At 44.0% G+C, this 27284-nt stretch overlaps 1 protein-coding gene across 1 annotated transcript; it reads left to right on the top strand.

The window, feature by feature from the left end:
* Positions 1 to 1086: 1086 nt before the first annotated feature.
* On the top strand, positions 1087 to 27172 carry LOC147016171 (stAR-related lipid transfer protein 5-like). The gene is made up of 6 exons (XM_085848937.1): positions 1087 to 1364; positions 6906 to 6955; positions 23392 to 23524; positions 24047 to 24164; positions 24345 to 24438; positions 26576 to 27172. Exons 1-6 carry the CDS (start codon positions 1275 to 1277, stop codon positions 26715 to 26717), a joined length of 627 nt encoding a protein of 208 aa, XP_085705063.1. The 5' UTR covers positions 1087 to 1274; the 3' UTR covers positions 26718 to 27172.
* Positions 27173 to 27284: the final 112 nt, after the last annotated feature.

The raw sequence follows: 27284 nt of genomic DNA, 5'->3' as shown, positions 1-27284 counted from the left end.
AAAAAATTTGAAGTCACAGCTGGCTGAAATTCTTGAAGCGCAAGTGAACATCCCAGACAGAGAACCAAGGGGAGACGCAGTCATCATCGATGGCTCAGCACTTATCAATGCCCGACCTCCACGCACTTCAAAGATATTTGATGACTATGCCAAAGAAGACATCATCCCAAAGGTGGAATCCTATGGTGCCAGGTACGAGAGGGTGGACGTAGTGTTTGATGTGTACAAGAAGTCAAGTCTGAAGTCCGAGGCAAGGCCGAAAAGGGGGCAAGGAATCAGAAGAAGAGTGACAGGAACCAGTAAGACCCCAAGTAACTGGAGAAGCTTTCTTCGAGATGACAGCAACAAGATTGAGTTGTTTCACTTCCTTGCGGAAAAGATGTGTGAAGCACAGACGACAATCACAGTCATTGTCACAAAAGGAGAAGATGCCATTAGCAACACAAGGAGGTCACTGGATGCTGTGTCTCCATGTTGTCATGAAGAAGCTGACACTAGAATATTTGTACATGCCAGGGATGCAATGAAGGATGGTAGCAAGTCCATTATCATCAAGGCTAATGACACGGACGTACTAGTCATGGCAATATCTGTACTGCCATCCTTACAGGAACTAGGTCTTGAGAACATGTGGATTGCCTTTGGCCAAGGAGCCAAGGCGCGATGGATTCCAGTCCATAAGGTATTTTCTGCAATAGGGCCTGAGAAAGCTCGAGGGATCCCATACTTCCATGCGTTCACTGGATGTGACGTCATGTCTGCCTTCCGCGGTAAAGGGAAGAAAACTGCATGGCAGACTTGGAACGTCTTTGTTGATGTTTCTGAAACATTCACCAATCTCAGCCAGCATCCAACATCGATTCGTGATCTTGACTTTTTTGAAGTTTTATTACTATTTTTTCAAATTTTTCAAAATTTGGATTTTCAAATAGCCAATCGGGCAGATTTGTTTAGAATCCCCCAGAGAACAAATGTGATAAATTTGATGCTTGTATCATCATTTGCATGATTCCTCTCAAAAATTGCTGTTATCTGCCCCACGAGACAGGACACTCTCCACTTGATGAAAACACGCCCTCCGACGTGACGTCATTATGCCACGCCAACCATGCGCAATGTCACACCTCCCAACTGTTGAGTTTTCCCACGAGTTGAGATCGATATATTATATATAATATACACACACACACACACACGATACCGTCGATACACCGGACAGACAGCGCACCGTACAACATCGTGTTACTCAGGATAAACAGGGCAGGTCCGTTCAAATGAATTACAGAAAGCTGGCCGAAGCTGTTGCAGATAAACTTCTGGGATACCTTCGGGATGAGGACGGTTGGATCGTCGCAAAGAAGACGGTGAGTGTTTGGGAATCAAAGCACGAACTGTGCCGTCGTTGTGTCCGTTCCGCACACATCATCGAGTGAATGGTTGTCTTTGATTTCCTTTGTTTCGTTCGTACCTGTAAACCTGGTCCGTGAGCACGTGTGTTTGTTTCACCTGTACTGTACGTACATTCGGGGCACTGTTACTGTGTAACACGTGGATGGAATTCAGGTCGAAGATTTAAGGAAGCGGTGACACGTGATCCGTGAAACGAAGCGGACAACATTGCACTGCCAATGTGGGATCATGTTACTTTTGAGAAACACTTTCATATCATCTTCATCATCATCATCATCATCATCATCATCATTACCATCATCATTCATCATCACCAATCATCATTCATCATCATCATCATTACCATCATCATTCATCATCAATTATCATCATCATTCATCGTCATTCATCATCATGAATCATCATTACCATCATCATGCATCATCATTCATCATCATGCATCATCATCAATTATCATCAATCATCATCATCATTCATCATTCATCATCAATCATCATCAATCATCATCATTCAACATCATCGTCATCATCCCAGATTTCTGACAGAGCATCGATGTGAACGCGAATCACCATCTTAGTGAGGGACGAGGGTTATGCCAAGTGGTGTGGTGATGCTGAGTGGTGTGGTGATTCTGAGTGGTGTGGTGATTCCGAGTCTAATATATGCCGAGCAGTGTGGTTATGCTGAACGGTGTGGTTATATGCCGAGCGGTGTGATTATTCCGAGTGTATTGGTGATGCCGAGTGGTGTGGTGTAGTTATATGCTGAGTGGTGTGATTATGCCGAGTGTATTGGTTATGGTGAGCGGTGTGGTTATGCCAAGTGGTTGTTGATGCCGGGTGGTTGGTTAAGCCAACTGGTTAGTTACGTGGATAGTTTGGTTATGCAGAGTGGTTTGGTTATGCCATGTAATTTGGTTGTGGTGGGTGGTTTGGTGCTACGCCCAGTGGTTTGCCATTGCCTTCCCAGCAGTCAGTTATGGGTAGGTATTAGCAATTTGTTCATGGTGTCGGGGATAACTCACCGATTTTTTGCGAAAGACACCGTGGGATCTTTCATGTCCATCAACTAATGCGGACAGATGGGACGCCTTGTTGAACATCCTTCTGAGGGATGGCACACACATTGATAAATCACCCTGCATGTGAAGCACCAGGATGGCAGTTTATAGCTTGACCAAGATATCTCAAGGCTCTCCTGCCAGCTCGTGTCATCACCAGCACTGTGCCATTAATTTAATAGAATTGATTGTGACATCTTCAACATTGGAAGATCATCAATAAATAGAATTCTGTCTGTTATTATCAAACTTAGGTTTGCTTTTCAATTATGAACTTTTGTGCAACGACTGTAGGATTGGCTGAGTACGTGAAATGTTCAACTGACTACCGAACCCAATTTGTATGCAAACACAAAAACAGCAAACCAGAAAAGGTATCCTCAAGTCTGAACCCACCAAGTAATTCCTTGAAAACCCCGGAGAAAAGGGTCGTACCTGGTTACTGGCACCTTTTGCTGCCATCCACGAAACAGGGCAAATTCCTGCAGCCTGGAAGAAGGCTAATGATATTGTCATCCTAAAAACTGGTAAGCAATCAGACTTGCCCTGCAACTACCGCCTATAGCCCTACTATCAGTGACAGGAAAGCTGATGGAGATGGCCCTACTATCCCGTTTAACCCACACTCTGGAGGCTTTCCTACCTGATGAGCACGGGGGTCTTAATGCCGGGCTGCAGTACCTGTGATCAGGTTCTTGCCCTCTTTACCATAATCAAGGTTGGCTTCTCGAGAAAACAAAAGATGGCAAACCCACTGGTGGACCTGTCATTGGCTTTTGACAGTCTGGCACTGAGGGCTCCTTCTCGAAAGTCTTACACTGTCAGAAGATGATCAGACTACTGTCGGTATTACTCGAGGACCGAAAGGTCCATGTTCACCTCAAAAGCAAAATCAGCTTTGTTTGAACACTAAACAATGGCCTCCTTCAAGGTTCTGTTCCAGCCCCCGCCCTCATTAACCTCTATGTTAGCGGCCTGCCAACGATGACCTCCTTCAAACTTGCCTATGTTGATGGCATCGCACTCGTAGCGCAGGGACCCGACCTAAAATCTATCGGGAACCAACTCACCCAAGATCTGGGCATACTGGAGGAGTATTTACACAAATGGAAGCTCGGCACAAAACAGCCGTCTGCACCCACCATCTTGACAATCACACAGCAAATGCAGAGGTAGATGTGACATTTTGTGGTCTGAAAGTTGAAAATGTCTGTAATCCCAAATACCTTGGGGTTACATTTGACCAGACCTTGACCTTCAAAGAACACCTGCAAAGATGCAAGGAGAAGGTCAGGGCATGGGTCATTCGGAAACTGGCCGGAACATCGTGCGGAGCCGGCGTTAACACCTTACGCATGGCAACGCTCGCCCTCATATACTTGACGGCAGAGTATTGTGCACCAGTCTGGTCGACGAGTGCCCACACGAAGGCCATCGGCATTCAGTTAAACGTCGTGATGAGAACAGCGTCTGGAACCCTCAAGCCAATGAAGACTGAGTGGCTTCCTATCCTCTGCAACATTGCTCAACCAGCCATCCATTGGGATGTGCTATCATCCCGATACTTCAGCTGTATTTTGGCGACCGGAATTCTTGCACAGCGCCTTCTCACTGAACATCCGTGCTGTCACCTCAAGTCCTGAAACCCACCATGGAACCACGCTGAACTCCTTACTGGAGCCCATCAAAGTGAAGCCAACTTGTGGAGGGCCAGCTGTGAGGCTGCCACAGCTCCTAATAAAAATATTGCACATGATCCAACTATTGCTCCACCCAGTTTCACACTCCCACATAGGCAATGGACAGACCTCAACAGGCCCTGCATTGGACAGGGCCTTTGCTGTAGTACCCTCCACTGATGGAGGATGAGGCCGGATGCACTCTGTGACTGCGGAGAAGTTCAGACGATGGAGCATATCATGTCGCACTGTCCCTTGTGGAAGTTATTGTGAGGACTTTTCGCTCTCCACCAACTCACCTCTGAGGCAGCCACATGGCTGCAGAACCTGGACATTAAACTTTAGCGCAATCCATATTGACCATATGCAAGAAGAAGAACCCACATAGCAAAAAAAATTCCAAAAACAGGTGTGAATACTAGAACGGAACTTGGTAGAGCACATCCCTCCAGCAAGCTGAACAGTTTACATTTTGTATCCCATTGATAGACTCGATCTGGATCTGGGCCCGAACAAAAATCGAATCGGCTTGTTAGTGTCACCGAACCAACCCGTATACCTAGTGTTGTCAAAACTCATCCACAATTTTTTGAGATACCATGCTGTATATCGCTTTTTGGCTCCATCTCTCAATGGTGAAGAATCGCTTTAAAAAAACGAAAACTTTCTCGTATCCGGATTTGGATCTTCACCAAAATCTCACCAATTCTTTCCTGTCACACACCTAACCTGTGCATTAAGTTTCATTCGAATCCTTCTGTAACTTTTTGAGATATCATGCTATATATTGGTTTTGGCCCTATCTCTCAATGGTGAAGAATCACTTTAGATTTTGGTGAAGAGCTGGTTACAGATTGGGATACTATAACTTTTCAATCAAGTCATCCTTGTTGTACTCTGCATCAAATCCATCAAATTTCATCTGAATCCATCCACAACATTTTGAGATATCCTGCTCATCGATAAACAGACAGACAGGGATGAAAACATAACCTTTGTCCACCTCCGGTAGTGGCGGTAACTATAGCAAGAAAGACAAGAAAAATATAAGGTGAAATATCAACAGATATACACTGACCACTGGGATAATGATAAGAGCAGGGAAATATATATATATATATATATATATATATATATATATATATATATATATATATATATATATATATATATATATATATATATATATATATATATATATATATATATATATATATATATACATACATACACACACACACACACACACACACACACACACACACACACACACACACACACACACACACACACACACACACACACACACACACACACACACACACACACACACACACACACACACACACACACACACACACAGTTGGACAGATTGGGCAGAGACAAAAGAAAGCTCATTTGAATGGCTAATAAGAGGTAAACTCAACTGGGATGGAGAATGAATCATAATAAATGCCCAAGACCAGGGACACTACATGAATGGCTTAAAGAAAATAGTGGGACTGGATCAGTCGGAAAAGTTTCGTTTCTGCAAGGTAGAAAGCGAAAGTATGAGTCACCTCCGATCGGGATGTAAAAAACTCATGTTAGAACCACTGTACACACAAAGGCACAACAAGGTACGTGGAGTGATCCACTCGCAAATCTGCAAAAAATTCAATGTCCCAGTTCCACAAAACTCATGGAAACACGTACCAAAAGCAATCACTGAAAACAATGAAATAATGCTCACGTACGACCTGATGATCCATCCCATCGAGCATGAACATTTCATCCGCAGCCTGTTGGAGTACTGCTCTCCCCTCTGGGCAGGTGCTCCTGCCTCACACCTTTCTTGGCATCATGCTGTGGAAACCAAGAAATTTTAGATCATTGGTATCTCCCGTGATGAGGCTGAGTCTTTGGGCCTCTCACTCTCTCTCACCGCAGGCAGGTCGGTGGTCTTTTCATCTTATACCTTCTCCTCTCTGGCCTCTGCCCCCCCCCTGCTCTGTCTGTGATCTCTCCCCCCCATATTTCTGCAGGGCGCTCAAGATCCGCTCACAATCCCCTTCTGGTAAAACTACCAAAATCAAGAATCATTGCTCACCTTCATTCTTTCATTCCTCTTTTTTCCCACCTCTGAAACAAACTCCCACACACTCTTCAATCCTCCTCTTCCCTCCAGGTCTCCCTTTGTTCTATGTTCTGTGTGTGAGCTCTTATACGAGGCTTGACAGTGTATAAAAAAACCCCAAAAACATTGGGATGTCGTACATAGGTACAAAAAAGAAAAGACTGCATTGTTAATTGAGGTTGCAGTACCCAGCATTTTTGGCGTAAACAACGCATAAAGAGAAAACCACGATACAGGTGTATTTATGTCTGGAGTATGAAATAAATTTCCTAATTTTGCATTTTGTTCAACTCCAGTGAAATATTCTTTGCAAAGCAAAAGGCCAATGATCCGGTCATAAGATGACTTTGCAAACAATCTGACTCTCATTGAAAGGAAACAGAGATGAGCAAGAAAAGGTGAGAAAACATCAAATTTTGAAAAGTGAAACTTAGTAAATGGATCAGTGCTCAAAATCTCGAGTGGAGAAAAGGACTCGCTCGAGCTCTGCCATGGCGACTGGCGTGTTTCGAGTAAAAGGGGTAACTAAAAGACAAGTCCAAAGAGCGAATGGTGAACATAATCTTTATTTACTCGCAGATCTGTTTGTGTTTGCACGATTGTGGGACGACATGATTTTGCTCTACATTCTTCTTTGCAGGACAATGTGACCATTGCATGGCGTTCATCCACAGAGTTTGGGGGTTACCTGTATGTATTATCACAAACAACTCTTTTTATACTTTACAAAACGTATGCAAAGCACTTTACGATCAATCACAGTTAGAAAAAAAACGATGAAGTTATTTAAATTTTGATGCAGTCGAGCTGGTTCAGAGATGTGTCCATGCATCGATTTTATTAAACTTATTCCTTTAACGTGAGCTGGCGAGTTTGGTGTTCCCTTCTGTGGCACTTCACACATGACACCTGGATTCTAGTTTAAAATGCCATGTACAGTGTTGATGTATCCCTTGCAATTGATGCAAATCTTACTGATATCTGTGTTCTCATCCTACGTGTGAAAAATAAAATAAATAAATATATACTACGAATTCTGTGAAAGAGACAGAACCACCTCGCTGTATCAATTGTCATCAGTCATCTTGGGCCAAAGTCATCTTTGTCTATCAGTCGCTGTATCATATTTATAATGTCGCTGTATCAGTCATCTTGGGCCAAAGGACAATTTTGTATTATAATTTTGCTGACACTACCTCGAATGTTCAACACTTTTCATTTGTTCCTCACTTATGTGTATAATATCAGAATGATTCACACTTCACTTGTGGTTAACTAGAAGGGCACTCGGTAGAGCACATACCTCCACCGCGTCATGCCTGATCCATGAGAACATATCGGGCCCAATACAATTTTGAAATATCAAGCGATACAGTGATAAATCTATCACTGACACTGACACTATATCACTCACGATATAGAGTCTTGAAATATCTATGTCGTTTTTGGCCCTATCTCTCAATGGTGAAGAATCACTTTAAAATTAAAGTAGTCGGATCCGGATCTTCACCAAAATCGAATCAATTCATCCATGTCACACATCCAACCTGCCCACCAAATTTAATGGGAATCCGTCTCCAAATTTTTTGAGATATCCTGCACACAAACAAACAAACAGACAGACAGGGGTGAAAACATAACCTCGTTCCACCTTCGGTGGTGGCAGTTCCCATCGCGTGCTGCCTTTTTGGCTGCTGGTTGCATCATTGGTTAGGGGCCTGGCTATGCCGCTGATGCAGTGCCCCGAATACCAGTATACTGGTGCTCATTTTGCCGACCTCGGAAGGATGACAGGCTGAGTCAACCGTCTGGTGTTAATTCAGTGGCCAACGGGGCTCAAATTCAGGACCCTATGATCGGTGGTGGAGGTAAAAATAAGAAACACCCACCCCTTCACACCACCCACCCCACCCTGGGAAAAGGAATCAATCCACGGACGTGTTTTTTTGAATACCTTGTCGAGGCTCATATGAGAGCTAACACACAATGCACAGCAAGGGGGGCATGAGACAAGAGGGGTGGGAGTGGGAAGGACAAAACAGTGGGGAACAGAGACATTAGGAGATCTGTGGAAGGGAGAGAGATGGGGTGGGGAACATGGGGTATACAAGATGGACATTACAGGGACTTTCAGGAAGGAAAGCAGGGAATTTGAAGGAGGTGGGCTTGGGGTGGATTAATGGGGGAAGAAAAGATCGAGGATTTGGATGGGGGGTGATAAGAGGTGGTGGTGAACAGCTGTTGTTTTGAAGGCCTGGAGGGAAGAATGGGATTGAATAGAGTGAGGGAGTTTATTCCAAAGGTGGGAAAAAAGAGGAATGAAAGAGTGAAGATGAGCAGTGATTCGTGATTTTGGTAGTTTTACCAGAAGGGGGTTGTTGGCGGACCTTGAGCACCCTGCGGAAATGTGGGGACAAATCGCAGAGAGAGCAGGGGGAGTGAGGCTGTAGAGGAGACGGCAGACAGAAAGACCACCGACCAGCCTACGGTGAGAGAGAATGAGAGGCCCAAAGACTTAGCCTCATTGCGGGAGATGCCAATGATCCGAAATGCCCTGGTCTCCACAGCGTGAAGCTGAGAAAGGTGAAAGGCAGGAGCACCAGCCCAGAGGGGAGAGCAGTACTCCATCAGGCTGCAGACGAAAGCTTTGTAAGTGGTCAGGAGCTCAGGTGGGCTGAGGAAGGACTTTGCACGACGGAGGATTCCCAGTCGGCGACTGGCTTTGGAGGCGAGGTTTGAAATATGGCTTTCCCAGGAAAGTTCATGGCAGATAGTGAGACCCAGAAGCTTGAAAGAAAGGACTTCTTGCAGGGGATTGTTGAGAAAGTGAATGGTGGGGGGCGGGGGGGTTCTAAACAGTCCTTTCGGAGAGACATAGTGAGAGTGTGAGATTTGTCCGGATTGAAAGACATGTTCCACGTGTTGGACCAGTTTGTGATTTTATCCAGATCTGCAGTGAGCGAAGAAGCTGCTGTTCCGGGCTGTGTTCCTGGCTTCCTGGCCATTCCTCGAGTTTTGCTGGCAGGTCTTCCTACGAGGGAGTGGTATATACAGTGCATGAAGCTCTTCTTAACTGGAGTTGCATGTATAAACGTGGGGTCGCCTGTACCTGTGCTACATCAACGGTGATGGAATGTCTGTACCTGTGCTGCAAAAACCACTTGGGGAAGCCTGTACCTGTCTGTGGTTACATAAAGGATGTGCACATTGGATTATCAACTCTACATGTGAACCTCAAGCTTTCTCTTTTCCAAACATTTCGTGTTTTATTCATTAAGTGGTTTTCACTAATTTTTAAACATTCTCATTTTACTTACAGTAAGCCAAGGCTCAATCAGAAACTTCTGCAGGTATGCACTTTCAGGACAAGAACAAAAGTAGACAACAATGTACTTTTTACCTGAATTACAAGGACATAAGAAGACAATGGACAAACACATGTGGTTATATAGAATTTGAATGGATGGGGAGGGGGAGGGGTTCTTTCATCATGAACTTGGGTTCAGATGGGAACACGAACAGGCAAACTCAATGTCATTCTTTATCTGTTTCATCTCCATATCTCTTCTATACCCAGTGACCTTTTGAACTTGTTCACATTTTTTTTTCTTATCTTAATGTTATCTCGAACGAAGCATTTTCTGCGTTTTGTGAACTTTGTGTGGTGCTGGTACAGTACTGTATTCCAGACAAACAGTGGAACACTTATTTTCCGTGTATTTGTCGTAAAAAAAATCCAACAGATGGAGCTGTTAGACAATAGTTCAATGTGGAACCAGTTTGTGGTATTTGTGGAAAATAATCAGTTTCTTTTTCACATTGTCACAGGGGACGAATGTTGGGATCAGCACCTCAATCCTGACACGATCCATCCATGGACCAGGTTTATTGAATGGACCAGGATCGATCAATCGAACGATTTAATGAGACAAACCCCATAAGGTTGGCATCCATGGGGAGGAGGAAATTCCTCCCCAGGAAATGTCCTGCAGAATGCAGCGAGAAAGGAGGTGCCATTGTTGTGGTGTCACTGGTACCCAGAATGCTCTTGGAAGTGACGGCACTTCCTCCAAGCTCAGTAGCTGTTTGCTTCCTCTCACAGTCCTGAGGATGTGTATGTATATGTGTATGTATATGTATATGTGTATGTGTATGACCTCCACTACAAGCCTTCGATCCTTAAAAAAAATTTTTTTTTAAGGACTTATGTCAATCAATGAATGAAATGTCATTCAATGATCCAGTGGCAATCGATGTACTGGTGTTCATCAACGGAACGATGTTCATCATTGGACCAGTGTCAACCCACAGACCAGTACGAATCAATGGAGTGGCACCATACGTTCCCTGCCGAAAGTATCCAATTCAAACGTAACTCCAACTGGCAAAGTGGTGACCGTTTTTCTGGAACATTGAAGGTATCGTGTCCTGGATTTCATCCATTAAAATATTTCACAAATTCGTCAAGAACGATGTTTTAAGTGATGTAATAATTCTCTGTGCACTGTTTAATGCTGCTATACTTGTGATTCACAAAATAATTAATTGCTTATTATTTTGGATAACGTAATGTTTGTTTAGGCAAGATGCCAGTTGTAAATCTAGAGTAAGGTAAAATGCGACAAGTGTTAAATGCGAGATATCAACTTTTATAGCTTACTAGCTGAAGTACCCGGCGTTGCCTGGGAAAATTCAATGCAACATGTATATTTCCTGCATGACAAATTTGGGAATGTCGGCCTTATGGTTTTGTATGAATTACAAATATTGGGCATTGCAAAATGCACTTCGACTTGTATCGAAATGCTTCACCTTCTAAGGATGCCCAGCATGCTGCGCTTGAGGATGCTTGTCTTACACGTTGATCACCAACCTGAGCCTGTGTCTGCTCTGTAGTCTCAGCCGTGCTTGAGGCTGCTTGTCTTGTACGTTGATCCTCAACCCAAGCCTTTGTCTGCTCTTGAGTCTCGAGTGACCCATCGACTGCCATTCTCCTTGCATCAAATTTGTTTCTGCCCATCAGGGGTCTTTTTTTGGTGGCATTTGGCAGTATTTATAATGCAAGTAAGGTAGGTTAAGGTATTTATTTACAGAAGTGTTCCCTTGAGAGTTCCCTTGAAAATATCTTGGCAGCCCAGAGGCAGATCACTTAAACTCAAAGTTTGTTTTCATGACATGGGAATGCAAAATAAATAACATAAATGAATAAAAACCGAGTAATTAACACAAGTAGTTGAGCCAGTGTAATCTCCGTGCAACACACGGGGAGGATTACAGGTGGGAGAGCAAAACACAGTGGTGTAATAATAAATCCGGGGACACAATGCTCCCTAAATGGTCTTTTCCAGAGCTATCTCGATTACCGCGAGTGAAGCCACCAGAAGTGCTCCAGCACTTCTGGTGGCTTCACTCATGGTAATCGAGATAGCTCCGGAAAGAGCGATGCTGATGAAATCTTACCATGCCGATCTTCATGACACGGTGGATTAAAGTTTAAAAAGCAACATATGGATTGTACCAAGACAGGGAGGATTTAAGGTAGGGAGAAACGTACCAGTGGAATACACAGTTTCCATAATTAGTTTGCATACATAATATGACTTCAACATATGATCTTCACAATAGATATTACTCAATTGCGGCAGTGTGTAAGCAACATCCTCACTCAAAGCCTGAACACGGAAATATAATATAATATAAGCCTGTGTAAAGCAATCTTTTTCGCATGGGCCCGTGTAAACACTATAATTATTAAATTTGTGTTCTTGACAACAAATCACGACAACCTCAACATACGATCTTCACAATACATACTCGATCGCTCCTGGGGGGGACCCAGGCAGTGTGTTAGCACAAGACCAAATCAAGGCCTGAAGGCCAATTATCTGGTTTTATCTGGGATCAATTTTTTTTTATCTCAACATAGCGCTTGACCATACTCTGGGTGAAAGAAGAAACCATGCACAGTTTGATTGCACCGATTCCTGCATGGTCCGAATGAATAAACAAACAAAACACACAAACTTTCTTCTTTATATATTAGATAAAAAAGCACATAATTTCAGGAAAATTATCATGGCTTCTGGATGTGAAACCATTTGGTGCTGATGACTAATATATATATATATATATATATATATATATATATATATATATATATATATATATATATATATATATATATATATATATATATATATATATATATATAGGGATGGGTTTTCTTGGAAGTTCAGAGTGAGGATATAAAGGACGATCGAGTTCATGAAGGATAGAACAAGCATGGGGAGAGAGAAAGAAGAAGAAGAAGAAGAAGAGGAGGCAGAAGAAGAAGTCAAGCCAGTCATCTATTTATAAAATCAAGTTTGGACCACACTTGATTAACTATCGGTTGTTGGTCAATCAATTTGAGAATCTTGGTTTGTGACCAAGGAGACCATCAAATTGAAGAGTTATATCAACAACAAAGAAACTGAAGACATTATGGACACCCACTCTGAGCGCAGGCCACTTACAAGATTCATATGTGCCTGAGGACATTCAGAGCCATCACAAATGATAGTTGGGTTTGTACTCACACCAATACTACAGCCAAGATCTGACACCATCACTTTTATCTTTGTGATCCTTTAAATAATTATCTTCATGAACAACAGTTTGAACAGCTGAGGCTATTAAAGATGCCCTTGGTAAATGGTGACCTGATGTGAATAGGTTGTTGCTTTGACCGCAGACAAATGGCACAGCTGTGTCGATGAACGTTGGTTAATACATTAAAAAAAAAAGTCTCCATCTTCCATAAAAATTTAAATTCAAACAAAATCCTCAATAATTAAAATAACCCTCATTCTTTTGCAGCAATCCTTTGTTTTAACGAAATACAAAATTCAAAACATCATGAAGAACTAACTTGCATAAGTGTGGCAAAACCCTCAATTATGATGTGGGGGTTTGTAAATAATCACAATGTAACTACAAAGAGCAATCAGAGATTGCAGATCTTCACCAGAACTTGTTTTGTGTGGTGTATTTTGTGTGGTGTTTGTGGACTGGTGTGTTACATAATTAATAACAGACATAATTAGAACTGTCGCTTTACAACTGCTGGTGGTGATGACAATGTACCAAGACGTCCCGCTTTGATTGGACACCTGACCCCGACCCTAACCCATGATGTTTTTCATTATTATTCAATTGAATTTAGAATGGGATTAAAATAAATTCAATTCAAATCAAATGGAAGACCAAATAGGAACAGTCCTGCATTGGAGTCATCAAAAGGAACCCAAATAAGCAAAAAGCAGAGAGGAAGTCATCAGGAGAAACCTGGATAGGATTCACATTTCAGCTGATACTCCTCTGCCCTCAAACCCATCCAGGCACAGCCAAGTGAGCCTTATTAAAAAAACAAAAACAAAAAAAAACATTAAAAAAAAGAACCCATATCAAAAAAATAAAATAATTCTGGCTGCCAGACCATGAGTGTGATCAAGTTGAAATTTAAAACTTGTAGTCCCCATCACTATTAGATCATAATTTTGAAGTTTCATGTCGATCGATTGAGTGGTTCCAAGGAAAACATTATTTAATACTTTCTTCAATCCAATATGGCTGTCAAACCATGTGACCTATCAACTATTCCTGAAGAAACCTGAACACCCAAGGCTTGGGGAACATTTGTGTGAAATTTTCCCTTGATCTGTCCAGCCGTTCTGGAGAAGAAGATTTTTTATAAGTTTCAGGGTAAATCCAATAGGGCTGCCAAACCAGGTGATCTGTGACATCATATATGTGAACCTATTGTTCCTAATGGATCGGTGGTCATACTTGTAAAGTTTCGCCTCAATCTATTCAGCCACTTCAGAGAAGAAGATTTTTGAAGGTTTTAAAAAAACCCAATCTTCTTCTTCTTCTTTCGGCTGCTCCCGTTAGGGGTCGCCACAGCGGATCATCCGTATGATCCGCATCGTGATTTGGCACATGTTTTATGCCGGATGCCCTTCCTGACGCAACCCTGGTCACCTCTTACGACACAGGGATAAGGTACACCTATTTTAACCGGGGTATACACCGGCCCAGTATACTGGTACTCATTTCGCCGACCTCGGAAGGATGACAGGCTGAGTCAACCCCCTTTTAAAAAAACCCAATATGGTTGCTGAATCACGCGACCGATAACGTCAACAATTTTTTTTTGTGGACCATTTTATCCCGAATTGACCCTCAAAAATTTTCATACTGACCAGATGTAGCATTCTACATGTGCAATGACATCATAATGAAGGCATATATGATGTCCTCCAAAAAAAAATCATACATTCCCCATGATGAGTACTTGCTGTGTGCCAAGTTTCAATTTTTTCCTTGGTGTGGTTTCAGAGATACAGAGGTTCAAAATTTTTCCGTTTTTCCAATATGGCTGCCACACCACGTGACTTGTGATGTCATGTGATTAAAACATTATACATGAGTCGTCGCACCTCGGTGAAAATTTCGTCTCAATCCGACAAGCGGTTGCAGAGAAAAACATGAAAGTTCTGTGCAGACAAACAAACAAGAAAAATACGTCATGCAGAGCACAATACCAGCAAAATCTTGAAAGTTCCTGTGGTCTCCATCTTGTATTCCCCATGTTCCCCACCATCCCTTCCTCCCTTCCACAGATCACCTAATGTCTCTGTTCCCCCACTGTCTCGTCCTTCCCTCTCCCGCCCCTCTTGTCTCCTGCCCCCCTTGTTGTGCGTCGTGTGTTAGCTCTAATATAAGCCTCGACAATGTATACAAAAAAAACAACAATCCACCCCCCTCTCCAAAGGTTGCTATGGAAACATCAAATTGTCCATCTCATCAAGTTTAAAATTCATAATCTTAATCAAAGCTCAGGTCAATCGGAAGAAAATTGATTATTTTTCAGATTGAAATTGATGATTTTTGAAGTTTGACCTTGAGTTGACCTTTTGACCTCAAAAATAGTGGGTTTCCAAATCCAGTGATGCACTCTGCAAATGTCCAAATTTCAAGTCAATCGGATGAAAAATGACAATTTTAGAAATTTGACCTCAAAATCAATCGGCTTCTCAGTTGAGACTAACTCTACAACTTGGTAAAGTTTCATGACGATCAGTTTGGAATTGTGACCGGTCGGTGATAAACAGACAGACAAACAAACAGACAGAATAACAAAATCGACTGACCAATATACTTGACAAAATCTTCGATTTTGCAACTTACAGACAAAGAAACAAAAAACAAGAAGAAGACATCATGCAGAGCACAATACTTGCAAAATCCATAAAACAAATTTGACCTCAAAAATAATTGGTGGTTGAATTCAATGACAAAATATGCAACTCCTCTTCAAATTTCAAGTCAATTGGATGAAAATTGACAATTTTAGAAATTTGGCCTACGTTGACCTTTTGGCCGATGTTGACCTCAAACATAATTGGTGGTTGAATTCAGTGACCTGATATGCAAATCCTCTTCAACCCCGTGTAACCTGCCCCAGCCCTTTCCCTTAAGGCCCGGTCACACCTTGACGTTTTAGCCAGCGATGGCAACGTATTAAAATGTATGTAAAACGCTGGCTTACGTTGAACTTTTGATGTTTGTTTTTTAAAGATTCGGACGTATTCATAGCGACTTGGTCTTATGTATAACGCATTGATAACGGACACAGAACGTTTCGTTGTGTTATAGATAACTTATTCCAACGAATGCTGAACCTGTTGTCGGCCTACACAACCGATGCCCAACGATAGTCTAACTGAGACATAGCGCGTTGCACGCATCGCCGATGATGTCGTGACGTAGCCTATTAAAAGGCTGACGCACAACGATTCGAATCATAACTGCCGTAGAAATGGAAGTGACAACATCGCGGTCACACCTTGGCGATCTTGTCAGCGTATGCCGACCTAAGAAAAATGTGTCTAAAACGTTGGGGCACGTCAAATACGGTATGAGTAAGTTTGGTATACGTGAGTAGAACGCTAAAGTACGCGATCATACGTCGTAGTAAGTAGAATATGTCAAGAAATTTTAAACTTGTTCAAAATTTTACGACGTACTCGGCGTATGACACACGTTCCGCATGCGATGGGGATAAGTTTTACACCCGATATGTGGACGCTTACACACGTCCACAAAGGCTACTTATAAGCTACTCATAAGTCGAAACACGTCGCGGTAATGTCTTTTTTACGCGAAACTTATTTCTAACTTATGTTTGACGTGCTTTGAACCAATTCTTTACGTAGTCCCAACACACATCGACGTATGTACACGTATTCCAATGACGTCTTCCGGTCGACAAAAAAAAAAAAATTAACGTGTTTCTAGCTTACAACTGCCATATAAAGACGTGTTCCCAGCGGTTTTGGGAATTGGTATATAAAAATGCTGCTCATAAAAGGGGAACCCAACAGTGTTTTCGAGTCCTTTTTGAGTCGATGTCCATGTCAGCAGTAACAGTATCAGTATCAGTATCAGTATTAGTATTAGTATTAGTAGTAGTTTGTTCATGTTGGCAGTAGTAGGTGAGTGTGAGGGGGAGGGTGTGGGTTATGATGGATCGTCCTTGCGTCCGGTGTCCACGGGGAGGAGACATCTTTTCACCATTGTTCGAAGTTCTTCGCGGCTAATTTTTTATGGGGCTTTTTCAACAATGAGCTATAGCTTGTTTTTACGATTTAGGTCTATTCATAACGGGTTGGACAAATGCACAATGAACTAATAATGTGCATAGAGCGCTTTGATTACTTATAGATACGATATACCAACGAATAATTATCGTGAAGCCGGCCTTCACAAACTATGCCCCACGATAGCCTAACTTATCCATATCGTGCGGCATTTTATCTTTGCCGGTGACGTAGGGTTTGCTATTCAAAGGCTGCCACTCAACGATTTAAATGGCTGCATCTCCACTATTGAAAGTAGACGCTTGCGCTCAACAATTGGATTTTTTTTACACTCAACGAATTTTAAACGGTACCACTCAGCTATTTTCATTGTTTACAATGAACGATTTAAATTGCTCTCACGTGCCTTTGTTTTTTGACGCTGGGGTTTGGAAATTTGAAGCGTTTCTTCTGAACGTGTTAAAACGCTCAAACTCGACTATTTTAAATAGACGCTGCCGATGGACAATTGGAATCATAGCCAAGCTAGACATCGAAGTGTGAACATCCTCGTCATGCCGAAGAAAAGTTTGAAGAATGCTGCAAATAAGTGTCCTGGCCGTGGCCGTGGACGCTGATGCAAGGACGATCCATTATACCGACGTCTTTCAGCCTATGAGTAACTTAAAAGTAACGTCTGTCGATGTGTGGCAACGATCGCGTAACGTGCCAACAACACGTTAATCATAGGTTAGAAATAAGTTTCGGGTACGCTAAACATTACCTCGGCGTGTCTCAACTTATGATTAACTTACAAGTAGCATGTGTTGACGTCTGTCAACGATCGCAGACCGTGCATACAACTTGTGGCCAGCGTAGCGGAACGTGTGAGTCATACGCCGGCATACGTCATGAAATTTCAAGCATGAAAAAATTTGAGGACAACCAAAAAGTACAACGTTTAAAGCCAACGTACAACGACGTATGGCAGTGTTTTTCAGCGTGCTCTCAATGTTATCAAAACTTACCCATAACGTATGCAACGTGTGCTAGCGTTTTAGAAAAAAAATTCAAAAATCGGCATACGTTGGCTAAAACGTCAAGGTGTGACCGAGCCTTAACACAGATCTCCTAATGTCTCTATTCCCCACTGTTTTGTGCTTCTTTCCCCCATCCCTCTTGTCTGCTGCTCCCCTTGTTATACGTTCTGTGTTTGCTCTTATACGAGCCTTGACATTGGAAAAATAAAAAAAGTCAATAGGATGAAAATTGAGGATTTTAGAAATTCCAGCTTAGTTGTTGACCTTGGGCCTATGTTGACCTTGTGGTCCATGTTGACCTCAAAAATAATTGGCTCGTTGAATTCAGTGACCTGAAATTTCATATATCCTCTTCAAATTTCAAGTCAATCAGATGAAAATTGAGGAATTTAGAAATCTCACCGAAGTTGTTGACCTTTGTCCTATGTTGACCTTTTGGCTGGTTGACCTCAAAAATAATTGGGGGTTGAATTCAATAAGCTCATTTGAAAATCAGGTCAGGTCAGGTATGGGAGCATGTGCCAGAACAGCGCGTCGCTGCGTCCACTTTCCGCCGGTACTCCGGGGGCCTCCGTCTGGCCATCCCCCAGGCAGATGCCAGGCCCATCCCCATCTCCTTGAGATGATGGCCAACCTGCTGCAACCATGAGGCACGTGGTCGGCCCACTGGCCTCCTCCACTCATGAGACTCCCTCGCTGAGAGAATCTGGTGAGCAGGATCAGCGTCAGGAAAACGAGCCACATGTCCATACAGCCGCAGCTGACGCTCACGGACTATGCAGGTAACAAATCTCATCCGAGTCTCTCTCAGCAACCGCTCGTTGGACACAAAATCCGACCAGCGATAGCCAAGGATTCTCCGAAGAGACCTGGTACCAAAGGAATTAAGTCTCCGTCTCAGATCCTTGGTCAAAGTCCAAGTCTCGCACCCATAGAGCAAGACTGGAAGTACCAAGGACCTGAAGACTCGGACTTTCGTCCTCCCGCACAGGTACCGGCAGCGCCCACACCCCATGATCCAGTGAATCCACACTCTCCAGGCGCGACCCAGACGCCTATTGACCTCCGGCTCACAACCTGCGGAGACATGAATATCACTGCCAAGGTAAGTGAATCTATCCACGACCTCAACATCCTCACCACAAACAGACACAGACAGGACAGCAGCATCCAAGATGTCACCGAAAGCCTGGATCTTTGTTTTGACCCAAGAAATCCGTAATCCCAACGGCTCCGACTCCTCATTCAGCACCTCGAGGGCCCCCAAGAGGATGTCTAAAGTCTCCGCAAAGATGACTGCATCATCTGCAAAATCAAGGTCCGAGATCTTGACATTGCCAAACGATGCACCGCAACTTGATCTCTCCGACATCCTCCCAAAAATCCAGTCCATACAAGTGCTGAAAAGTGTGGGGGCAAGTACACATCCCTGACGAACTCCAGTAACAACTGGAAATAAGTCAGAGGCGGTACCACCACACTTCACAGCACTCTCAGTACCAGAGTAGAGTTCAGACATCAGATCGATCAGTTTCGGTGGCACCCACGAAGACCAAGAATCCTCCAGAGGACATCCCGATTCACTGAATCGAACGCTTTACAGAGATCAACATAGGCTGCAAGCAGCCCCTGCCGAAACTCTCGTCTGCGTTCAGTGAGGACACGAAGAGCAAGGATACGGTCAATCGTTGACCTCTTTGGTGTAAAGCCTGACTGCTCTGGACGCTGGTGCTCAAGCAGATGGTGGCGAACCCTATCAAGAATTATCCGAGCAAAGACCTTGCCCGGCACTGAGAGCAGCGTCACCCCTCGGTAGTTGTTGCAGTCTTGGCGATCACCCTTCCCTTTCCAGAGAGGGACAACAAGGCCCCTCTTCCAGTCAGTTGGGATGATGCCTGTGTTCCAGGCAGAGCACAAAACTGCATGCAACGACGCGAGTGCAGCATTTCCACCAGCCTTGAGAAGTTCAGCATGGATGCCACAGATCCCTGGAGCTTTGCCCCGTTTCAACTGGTTCACCGCAGCCCGTGTTTCCACAAGCGATGGTGGACCACAGCTGATTCGAGGGTCAGCAACAGGGATTGTAACACCCCTGACGTCCAACTCGACAGCTGGGGATCAGCCTGGTACAACCGCTCAAAGTAACCGGCCCAGCGGGCCTCCCCTTCAGACTCCTCTGTCAAGAGCCTACCACTCTCTGCTCGAACTGCAGTGCTCCGAGGGATGGGCTTGGATGAACGTAATGCGCGAATTCCCCTGTAAGCGGGACGAGAATCACCTGTCCACAGGTGATGCTCTACCCCCTCACAGATTCCTCGCACATAGGCCTCCTTGTCCACCCTCAGTGCACGTACAGTTTTACGCCTCAGCTCCCTGAACAGCTCAGCTCTGCCATTCAGCCTGGCCCTGCGACTCTGGTCAATGGTATCCAGTGTCCCTTGAGAGACAAAATTCTTCTTTTGCCCTGCGGTGAACTCCAAGGCACCCACCGGCAACATCAAGGACGGTGGTCTTGAAGGTGCTCCACAACTCTTCAGGACCCCCAAAGCACCCAGACCCCCCAAGTGTCCACTCAGCCTGTTCGCAAACTCCTCAGCTACTCTCTCATCCCTGAGCTTGGCAACATCCAGCCTAGGCTGGGATGGTACCATTCTCCAGGATTTAAGGTGCAGCTTTAGAGTTGCTACAACAAGCCTGTGGTCAGTATTGAGGAACTGAGCACTCCGGTAGACCCTGCAGTTCTGGATCATCCTCCAACGACCGTCAATGAGGACATGGTCAATCTCCTTTGCCACACCGCCAGCGTTGGAATACCAAGTCCAGCGATGAGCTTGCGGGCGCTGAAACCATGAACCAGCCACACTAAGTCCATGACTTCTTGCAAAGTCAAGGAACTTAGTGCTATTCTGGTTCATAGTTCCTGACCCATGGGGACCAACACACACCTCATAACCATCCCTATCAGTTCCAGTCGATGCATTGAAATCCCCCAAGACTAGAAGTGTATCTCGTCTGGGGCACTGATCAACCACAGACTCGAGTGTGGCGTAGAATGCATCCTTCACGGTAAGATCACTCGCCTCAGTCGGAGCATAAATAGAGACCAGGGAAATGACACCTAAGGAGTGACGAATCCTTAATCTCATAATACGCTCGTTGACCGGTGTTACCTCAATTATCATTGGGGTCAGCTTATTGGACACAGCTACAGCAACTCCTTGGGTATGGTAACCATCAGAGCGTCGAGACCAATAGTAGGTGTATCCACCCACCATTATCTCGCCGCAATCCGGTCTCCGAACCTCAGAGAGAGCTGCAATCCCGATGTCCAAACGCTTGAGCTCAGATGATAACAGAGACAGGTGATCATCCTCTCTTAGGGATAGGACATTCCAGGCACCCACCCGAAGGGACCGCCTCAGGTTAACCCAAGGAGACCGCCGTCTGGTGGACGACACCTCAGCACCACTCCGACACACTCTCCCCCAATCTGACCCAGGGATGTTACCCCGTGGTTTCCCTCCTATCAAAGATTGGGGGTCCCGAAGGCTTTGCCCCAATCCCATCATCCGGTGAGCTGCCCTGCGAAGGGAAGCTGCACAGGAGGTACTCCCACGGAGTGGGTTTTCAGATTTTTTTGCGTTTTTGCGTTTTGCGGAATGAAGCGTTTTACGGTGGCTGGAGTGCAAATCCTGCCACCAACCTCCTAATAAGAAGTAACCCAACTGCAGGAGGACGTCCGCAGACACAGTTGGGCACTAGATATGGATGGCCGTTGGCTCACAAGGAGCTCCTCCGCCCTTTGACAGGTTTTGTTTTTAATCCTGCTGGGTGTCCATATCCAAACACCCTCCTCACCAGAAAACCTGGTGGGGGAGACGGTTTAGTCGCCGACAACCCGACCATGGAACAGGTTAGTACAGGTTTACATGGTACCTGTAGCAGGTCACAGATCGAACCTGACCTGACAAGAACAGGATTTGAAAATCCTGTTCAAATTTCGAGTTAATCGGATGAAAATTGAGAAATTTGAACTTTGGCCTTTGTTGACCGTTTTAACCTCAAAAATAAAAGGCTTCTTGCTTCGGACAAACTCTACCTTGTGGTGAAGTTTCGTGAAGATCGGTTTAGAATTGTGACCTGTAGGCGATAAACAGACAGACAGACAGACGAACAAACAGGCAGACAGACAGAATGACAAAATTGACTGACCCATCCATACACATCAAAAATCTTCGATTTTGCAAGGAACAAATAAACGGACCCAAACGTAATACCCTCTCCTTCGGCGAAGGTAATGATACTGTTTTGACGATTGACGCAAATGTATGGAAATAAAATCCAGGTGATAGAGCACAAAGAAGAGGGAACCTAATCCTTCAACTTGTTCCATCATAGAGATGGTGGAGCAGAACAAGGCTGAAATGGGTGGAGCAGAACAAGGCTCAAATGGGTGGAGCATAACAGTGATCATATGGGTGGAGCATAACAGGGCTGAAATGGGTGGAGCATAACAGGGCTGAAATGGGTGGAGCATAACAGGGCTGAAATGGGTGGAGCATAACAGTGATCATATGGGTGGAGCATAACAGGGCTCAAATGGGTGGAGCATTACAAGGCTGAAATGGGTGGAGCATAACAGGGCTGAAATGGGTGGAGCATAACAGTGATCATATGGGTGGAGCATAACAGGGCTCAAATGGGTGGAGCATTACAAGGCTGAAATGGGTGGAGCATAACAGGGCTGAAATGGGTGGAGCATAACAGGGCTCAAATGGGTGGAGCATAACAGGGCTGAAATGGGTGGAGCATAACAAGGCTCAAATGGGTGGAGCATAACAAGGCTGAAATGGGTGGAGCATAACAAGGCTGAAATGGGTGGAGCATAACAGGGCTGAAATGGGTGGAGCATAACAAGGCTCAAATGGGTGGAGCATAACAAGGCTCAAATGGGTGGAGCATAACAGGGCTCAAATGGGTGGAGCATAACAAGGCTCAAATGGGTGGAGCATAACAAGGCTCAAATGGGTGGAGCATAACAGGGCTCAAATGGGTGGAGCATAACAAGGCTCAAATGGGTGGAGCATAACAAGGCTCAAATGGGTGGAGCATAAGGCTCAAATGGGTGGAGCATAACAAGGCTCAAATGGGTGGAGCATAACAAGGCTCAAATGGGTGGAGCATAACAGGGCTCAAATGGGTGGAGCATAACAAGGCTCAAATGGGTGGAGCATAACAAGGCTCAAATGGGTGGAGCATAACAAGGCTCAAATGGGTGGAGCATAACAAGGCTCAAATGGGTGGAGCATAACAGGGCTCAAATGGGTGGAGCATAACAAGGCTCAAATGGGTGGAGCATAAGGCTGAAATGGGTGGAGCATAACAAGGCTCAAATGGGTGGAGCATAACAAGGCTCAAATGGGTGGAGCATAACAAGGCTCAGATGTATGTTTGTCACATGCAGATACAAGGGAGAAGGGGTGTTCCCCATTTCTGCTGAACGCCTGTGGGAGTTTGTACGACCTGTGGAAAATGGACTTCGAACCAAGTGGGACCATAATGTGCAGACTTTTTCGGTCCTGAAAAATATTGAAAAGGTGAACTAGTTGTTGCTTCGGCATTAATAAATAATGATACTCTGATGTGATGGCAACAGGGGGCGTTGCATTATGAAGTATGTCATTCTTTTGATCTACATACTGAGGTTTATCCCACCCACTTGTGGGATAAACCTCCTGGTAATTGATGGAGTTAGAAGTCCAGTTCGTGCTCTTGGCAAATTAATGTCACGTGTTGGAGGCTCATTAGTCTGAATGGTTGCATCAAGGAAATTGTCAAGAAGAGACAAGTTCAATTTACAAAGTAATTAAAACACAAGCAAAGATCTTTGCACCTCTGTGTATATGCCATGTCCACATATGAGCTGTCTCTCAGACTCCAGGTGGTGCTAATGTTACAATTAACCACAAACATAGGATTCGGATAGTTTACCAACACACTTTAAATATACAGAGGTCAGGAGGGCAAGGTCATCATTTTTCTTCAAGTGTTTTGTCATTTCCTTGAAAATTAATTTAATTGGCATTTATTTATTTTCTGGGATTTGTTTCTTTCTCTAGGACCTAACTGTCTGCCGCACGGTGACTCCTTCTTCCATGAAAGGGTTAATTTCTGCTCGGGAATTTATAGACCTTGTGATTATCCGCCGCTACCATGATGGCACAATCTCCTCAAATGGTAAGTCAGAGCCCCCATTTAAATCGCTCTCGATTCTTGAGCAATCACGATGTGAACTGTCCTTCAATGCTACATCGTAACAGAAAGTCATTGAATGTAATTATTGTACAGGGTTGAGTTTCTGCAAAATGCACATTTTTCACTTTCTGAACCACTTTCACCACAATGTTATCACCGCAGCAGTTCATATGGACCACTCGGATTACCCTGTGCAGCCAGGCATGGTGCGTGGTTTTAACCACCCGTGTGGTTGCCTTGTCAAGCCCGTTCCAGGGTAAGTTGCGTTACCCTAAGTACGTCCTATTGTTTGTTTGGGCCTCAGCTTTTCGTTTCCTGGGTTATTTCCACAAATGTAAAAAACACAACCCATCCCATTAAAATTTGTGAAGGAAGGTCTTTGTTGAATCCTCATGATGTTCACAATTTCCTGTGCTGCTTCTCAAGCCTTCCCTCCATTTTCTGTTCAAAGATACTCAAAAAGTATCCCCATTAGCCCTACCTGGCCTCAAAGCCTCTTACTCACAGGTTGCTCTATTTCCTACCCACCCCCTCCTTTGCCCTCCACACAAAGAGGAAGAGCAGACAAAGGACATAGGACTGTGCATTGTGAATTCACAGGTCACAGGTAGGCAAGAAGCCAGAGAGAGAATCAGTAAGAGTACAGAGGTTGCAAGTAAGCAACGGAGGTATGGGAATAGTGAGAGTAATAAAACTCATCGGTCAGATTGGGAGAGGGCAATAGGTGGTGACTGGATGGAATTTTGAGATGTTCTAGGAAGCAGGATGGTGTGAGAAGCAATACCACTGGACTTTCAAAATGGCGTATGAATGCTAACAAGGCCTTTTGTGCACGCGCTGTTAGTGTGTTTCCACCGACTCGGTTCGGCTCGCCGGGAACTTTAAATTTGCTGTTACGAGCGCAAAACCTGCAATAAAAATAGTTTGTTAAACATAATTTTCAGCATTTAGATGATAGGGTGGAAATTTCAAAATGGCTAACCATAATTGTTGTGTTCCTAAATGGAAATCAGACTCACGGAAATATAGGAAAATGAGAAATATCCGTGGATGAGAGGATTTGAGTTGGTACCATTTACTATTAAAATAAGCGAGGGACAGCAGTATCTACAACACACACACACACACACACACACACACACACACACACACACACACACACACACACACACACACACACACACACACACACACACACGCTTCTCCTTTTAGTACTAGATGCAAACATCGGTAATAATTTATCTTGTGTCCCCGGAACCAAACAAACAATATCTTTACAACAACGCTCACAGCTCTGGTAGCTCCCACCACCATCTTCCCAACATGATTAATAGTAAACTCGAATACAAGACCCATGATTTGCTGATGGAAATACCAATCTTTGCTGTGATGGCTAATCAATAGGGCAAGAAGAAAAAGGATTCCTGGGAGTGCGGGGAGAACCAGCGTCGCATGTTGGCCTTTGAGGTTTCGCCACGTCCCCATGAATTTTTTATTATTTTTTTTAAAATTCCTCATCACAAACCTTCCCGAGAGTTCCCTGAATCCACCGTAGTTCAATTTATTGAAAACTGTTAATTTGTTTTCAAGTTATAACACGACAGACAGACAGACACGGCTCCTTTTATAATATAGATATCATCATTTTAAACTTACCCTGTAAGCTTACAAGCCCCAAATATATCATTCCCATCGGTGTTCAGAAGAACCTAATCCAGAAACACAGTACATTCACCGGCTGGGTTCTTGTGTAGCACACGTCCCTCCGCTCGGGCCTTGCACCGACACACATGGTCGAGAGTTTACAGTTCGGACAGCTACCCGTTCGGTGAGCTGAGAAAGTTCTCCATGTCTTCTGTTGTGCAGAGGCACAGTCTTTTCTCCCAGGTACTTTTCCAAGTATTTTCGACTTCCTTTAGAGATTTGTGAACCATTTCAGGTAACAATCCTTATCCCGGACACATGATATGCTTTCTTTCGCCCTCAAATACTCAAGTTTCCTGGGGTTTCTGGGCATGTGCACTGAGCATTCTGGGGTGCATTACGTCATTTTAAAAGTCGTTTATTGCACAGATGAAAGAGTGGAAGAAATGAGTAAGGTGATGTGAAAGCTGGGAAGTTAATATATGGGGTGATCTCGGAAGCCGCGGCACCTGTCCCAAAATCGTACACCAGAGTGCTTCAGATATATGCCTTGAAAACAGTCTTGAGCTGATCTCAGCTGAGAAGTCCTAACTTGCTTGATCCACATAATCACCAATAAATTTGTATGAGGGGTCGGTGGAGCGTTAGGAGTGGGGATTTTCTTGCCTTTGAAATGATAATTTCATCCTTAACTACCACTCCATCAATATTTTTTTTAAATCTCTTTTTGTGTGTTTGTCTCTTAACAGGCAAAGCAACCAGTCTCAGCTGATCGTCTTCTTCCAGACAGACATAGCAGGAAAAGTTCCTCGTCGTCTTGTGGATGCAGTCTTTCCTCAGACAATGCTCCAGTTCTTCGGCAACTTACACGAGGCCGTAAAGACAGATTGAACCTCCTGAAAACACCTTTAAGTGTTGTAAAGGCCCGTATGTAAGGTATTGAGCACGTTCCTTCCAAAAAGGGTCCATTTGCACATATATCATCAGTCTGGATAGCCTATCCAAATGGCTCGAGCATTTCTTCTCCAAAAGTAAGCTTGATTTGACTGCCGCTAGCTTGTAAACTTGGCTTTGATTGGTGGAGGAAGCCACCAGCTCACCCACTCAGTCGAGTGAAGTGAAAACAAATGTTACTCTAAATTACTTAATTCACATTTCTGAGTTGAAAAGAAAATATGCAAATGTCGATTTCACGTTGTAATTTCTTTCTCCTGACATGTTACACAAGAAAGAAAATTTATAAATGGAAATTCAATTGGTAATACTCAATAAAATGGCATGGATGACAATTCTTGCGTAAAATATTTGTGGATGTTGACTGAGAAATAAAAGTAGCATCACTCAGTGTCTTTCTTTAACGTGGAATTAAACACAGGGTTCAGTTTAAAGGAGTCGCCTTGATAACTCGAGGGTACACTTTACCTACGTACACCAAGAACACAAGGCTGAGTACTGAAT

This window comes from Eptatretus burgeri, chromosome 12 (assembly GCF_056783735.1).
Source record: "Eptatretus burgeri isolate ZD-2024b chromosome 12, Ebu_testis_v1, whole genome shotgun sequence".
Classification (NCBI taxonomy): Eukaryota; Metazoa; Chordata; class Myxini; order Myxiniformes; family Myxinidae; genus Eptatretus; species Eptatretus burgeri.
The sequence above is the reverse complement of the archived record's forward strand: the minus strand, read 5'-3'. Positions and strand labels throughout refer to the sequence as shown.

Bases quoted from the DNA above. Each gene is read 5' to 3' on its own strand.
- LOC147016171 (XM_085848937.1), top strand. From the start codon at position 1,275: ATGAATTACAGAAAGCTGGCCGAAGCTGTTGCAGATAAACTTCTGGGA. The intron at 6,956-23,391 runs GTATGTATTATC...TGTCACATGCAG, and splicing joins ACAGAGTTTGGGGGTTACCT to ATACAAGGGAGAAGGGGTGT. The intron at 24,165-24,344 runs GTAAGTCAGAGC...TTATCACCGCAG, and splicing joins TGGCACAATCTCCTCAAATG to CAGTTCATATGGACCACTCG.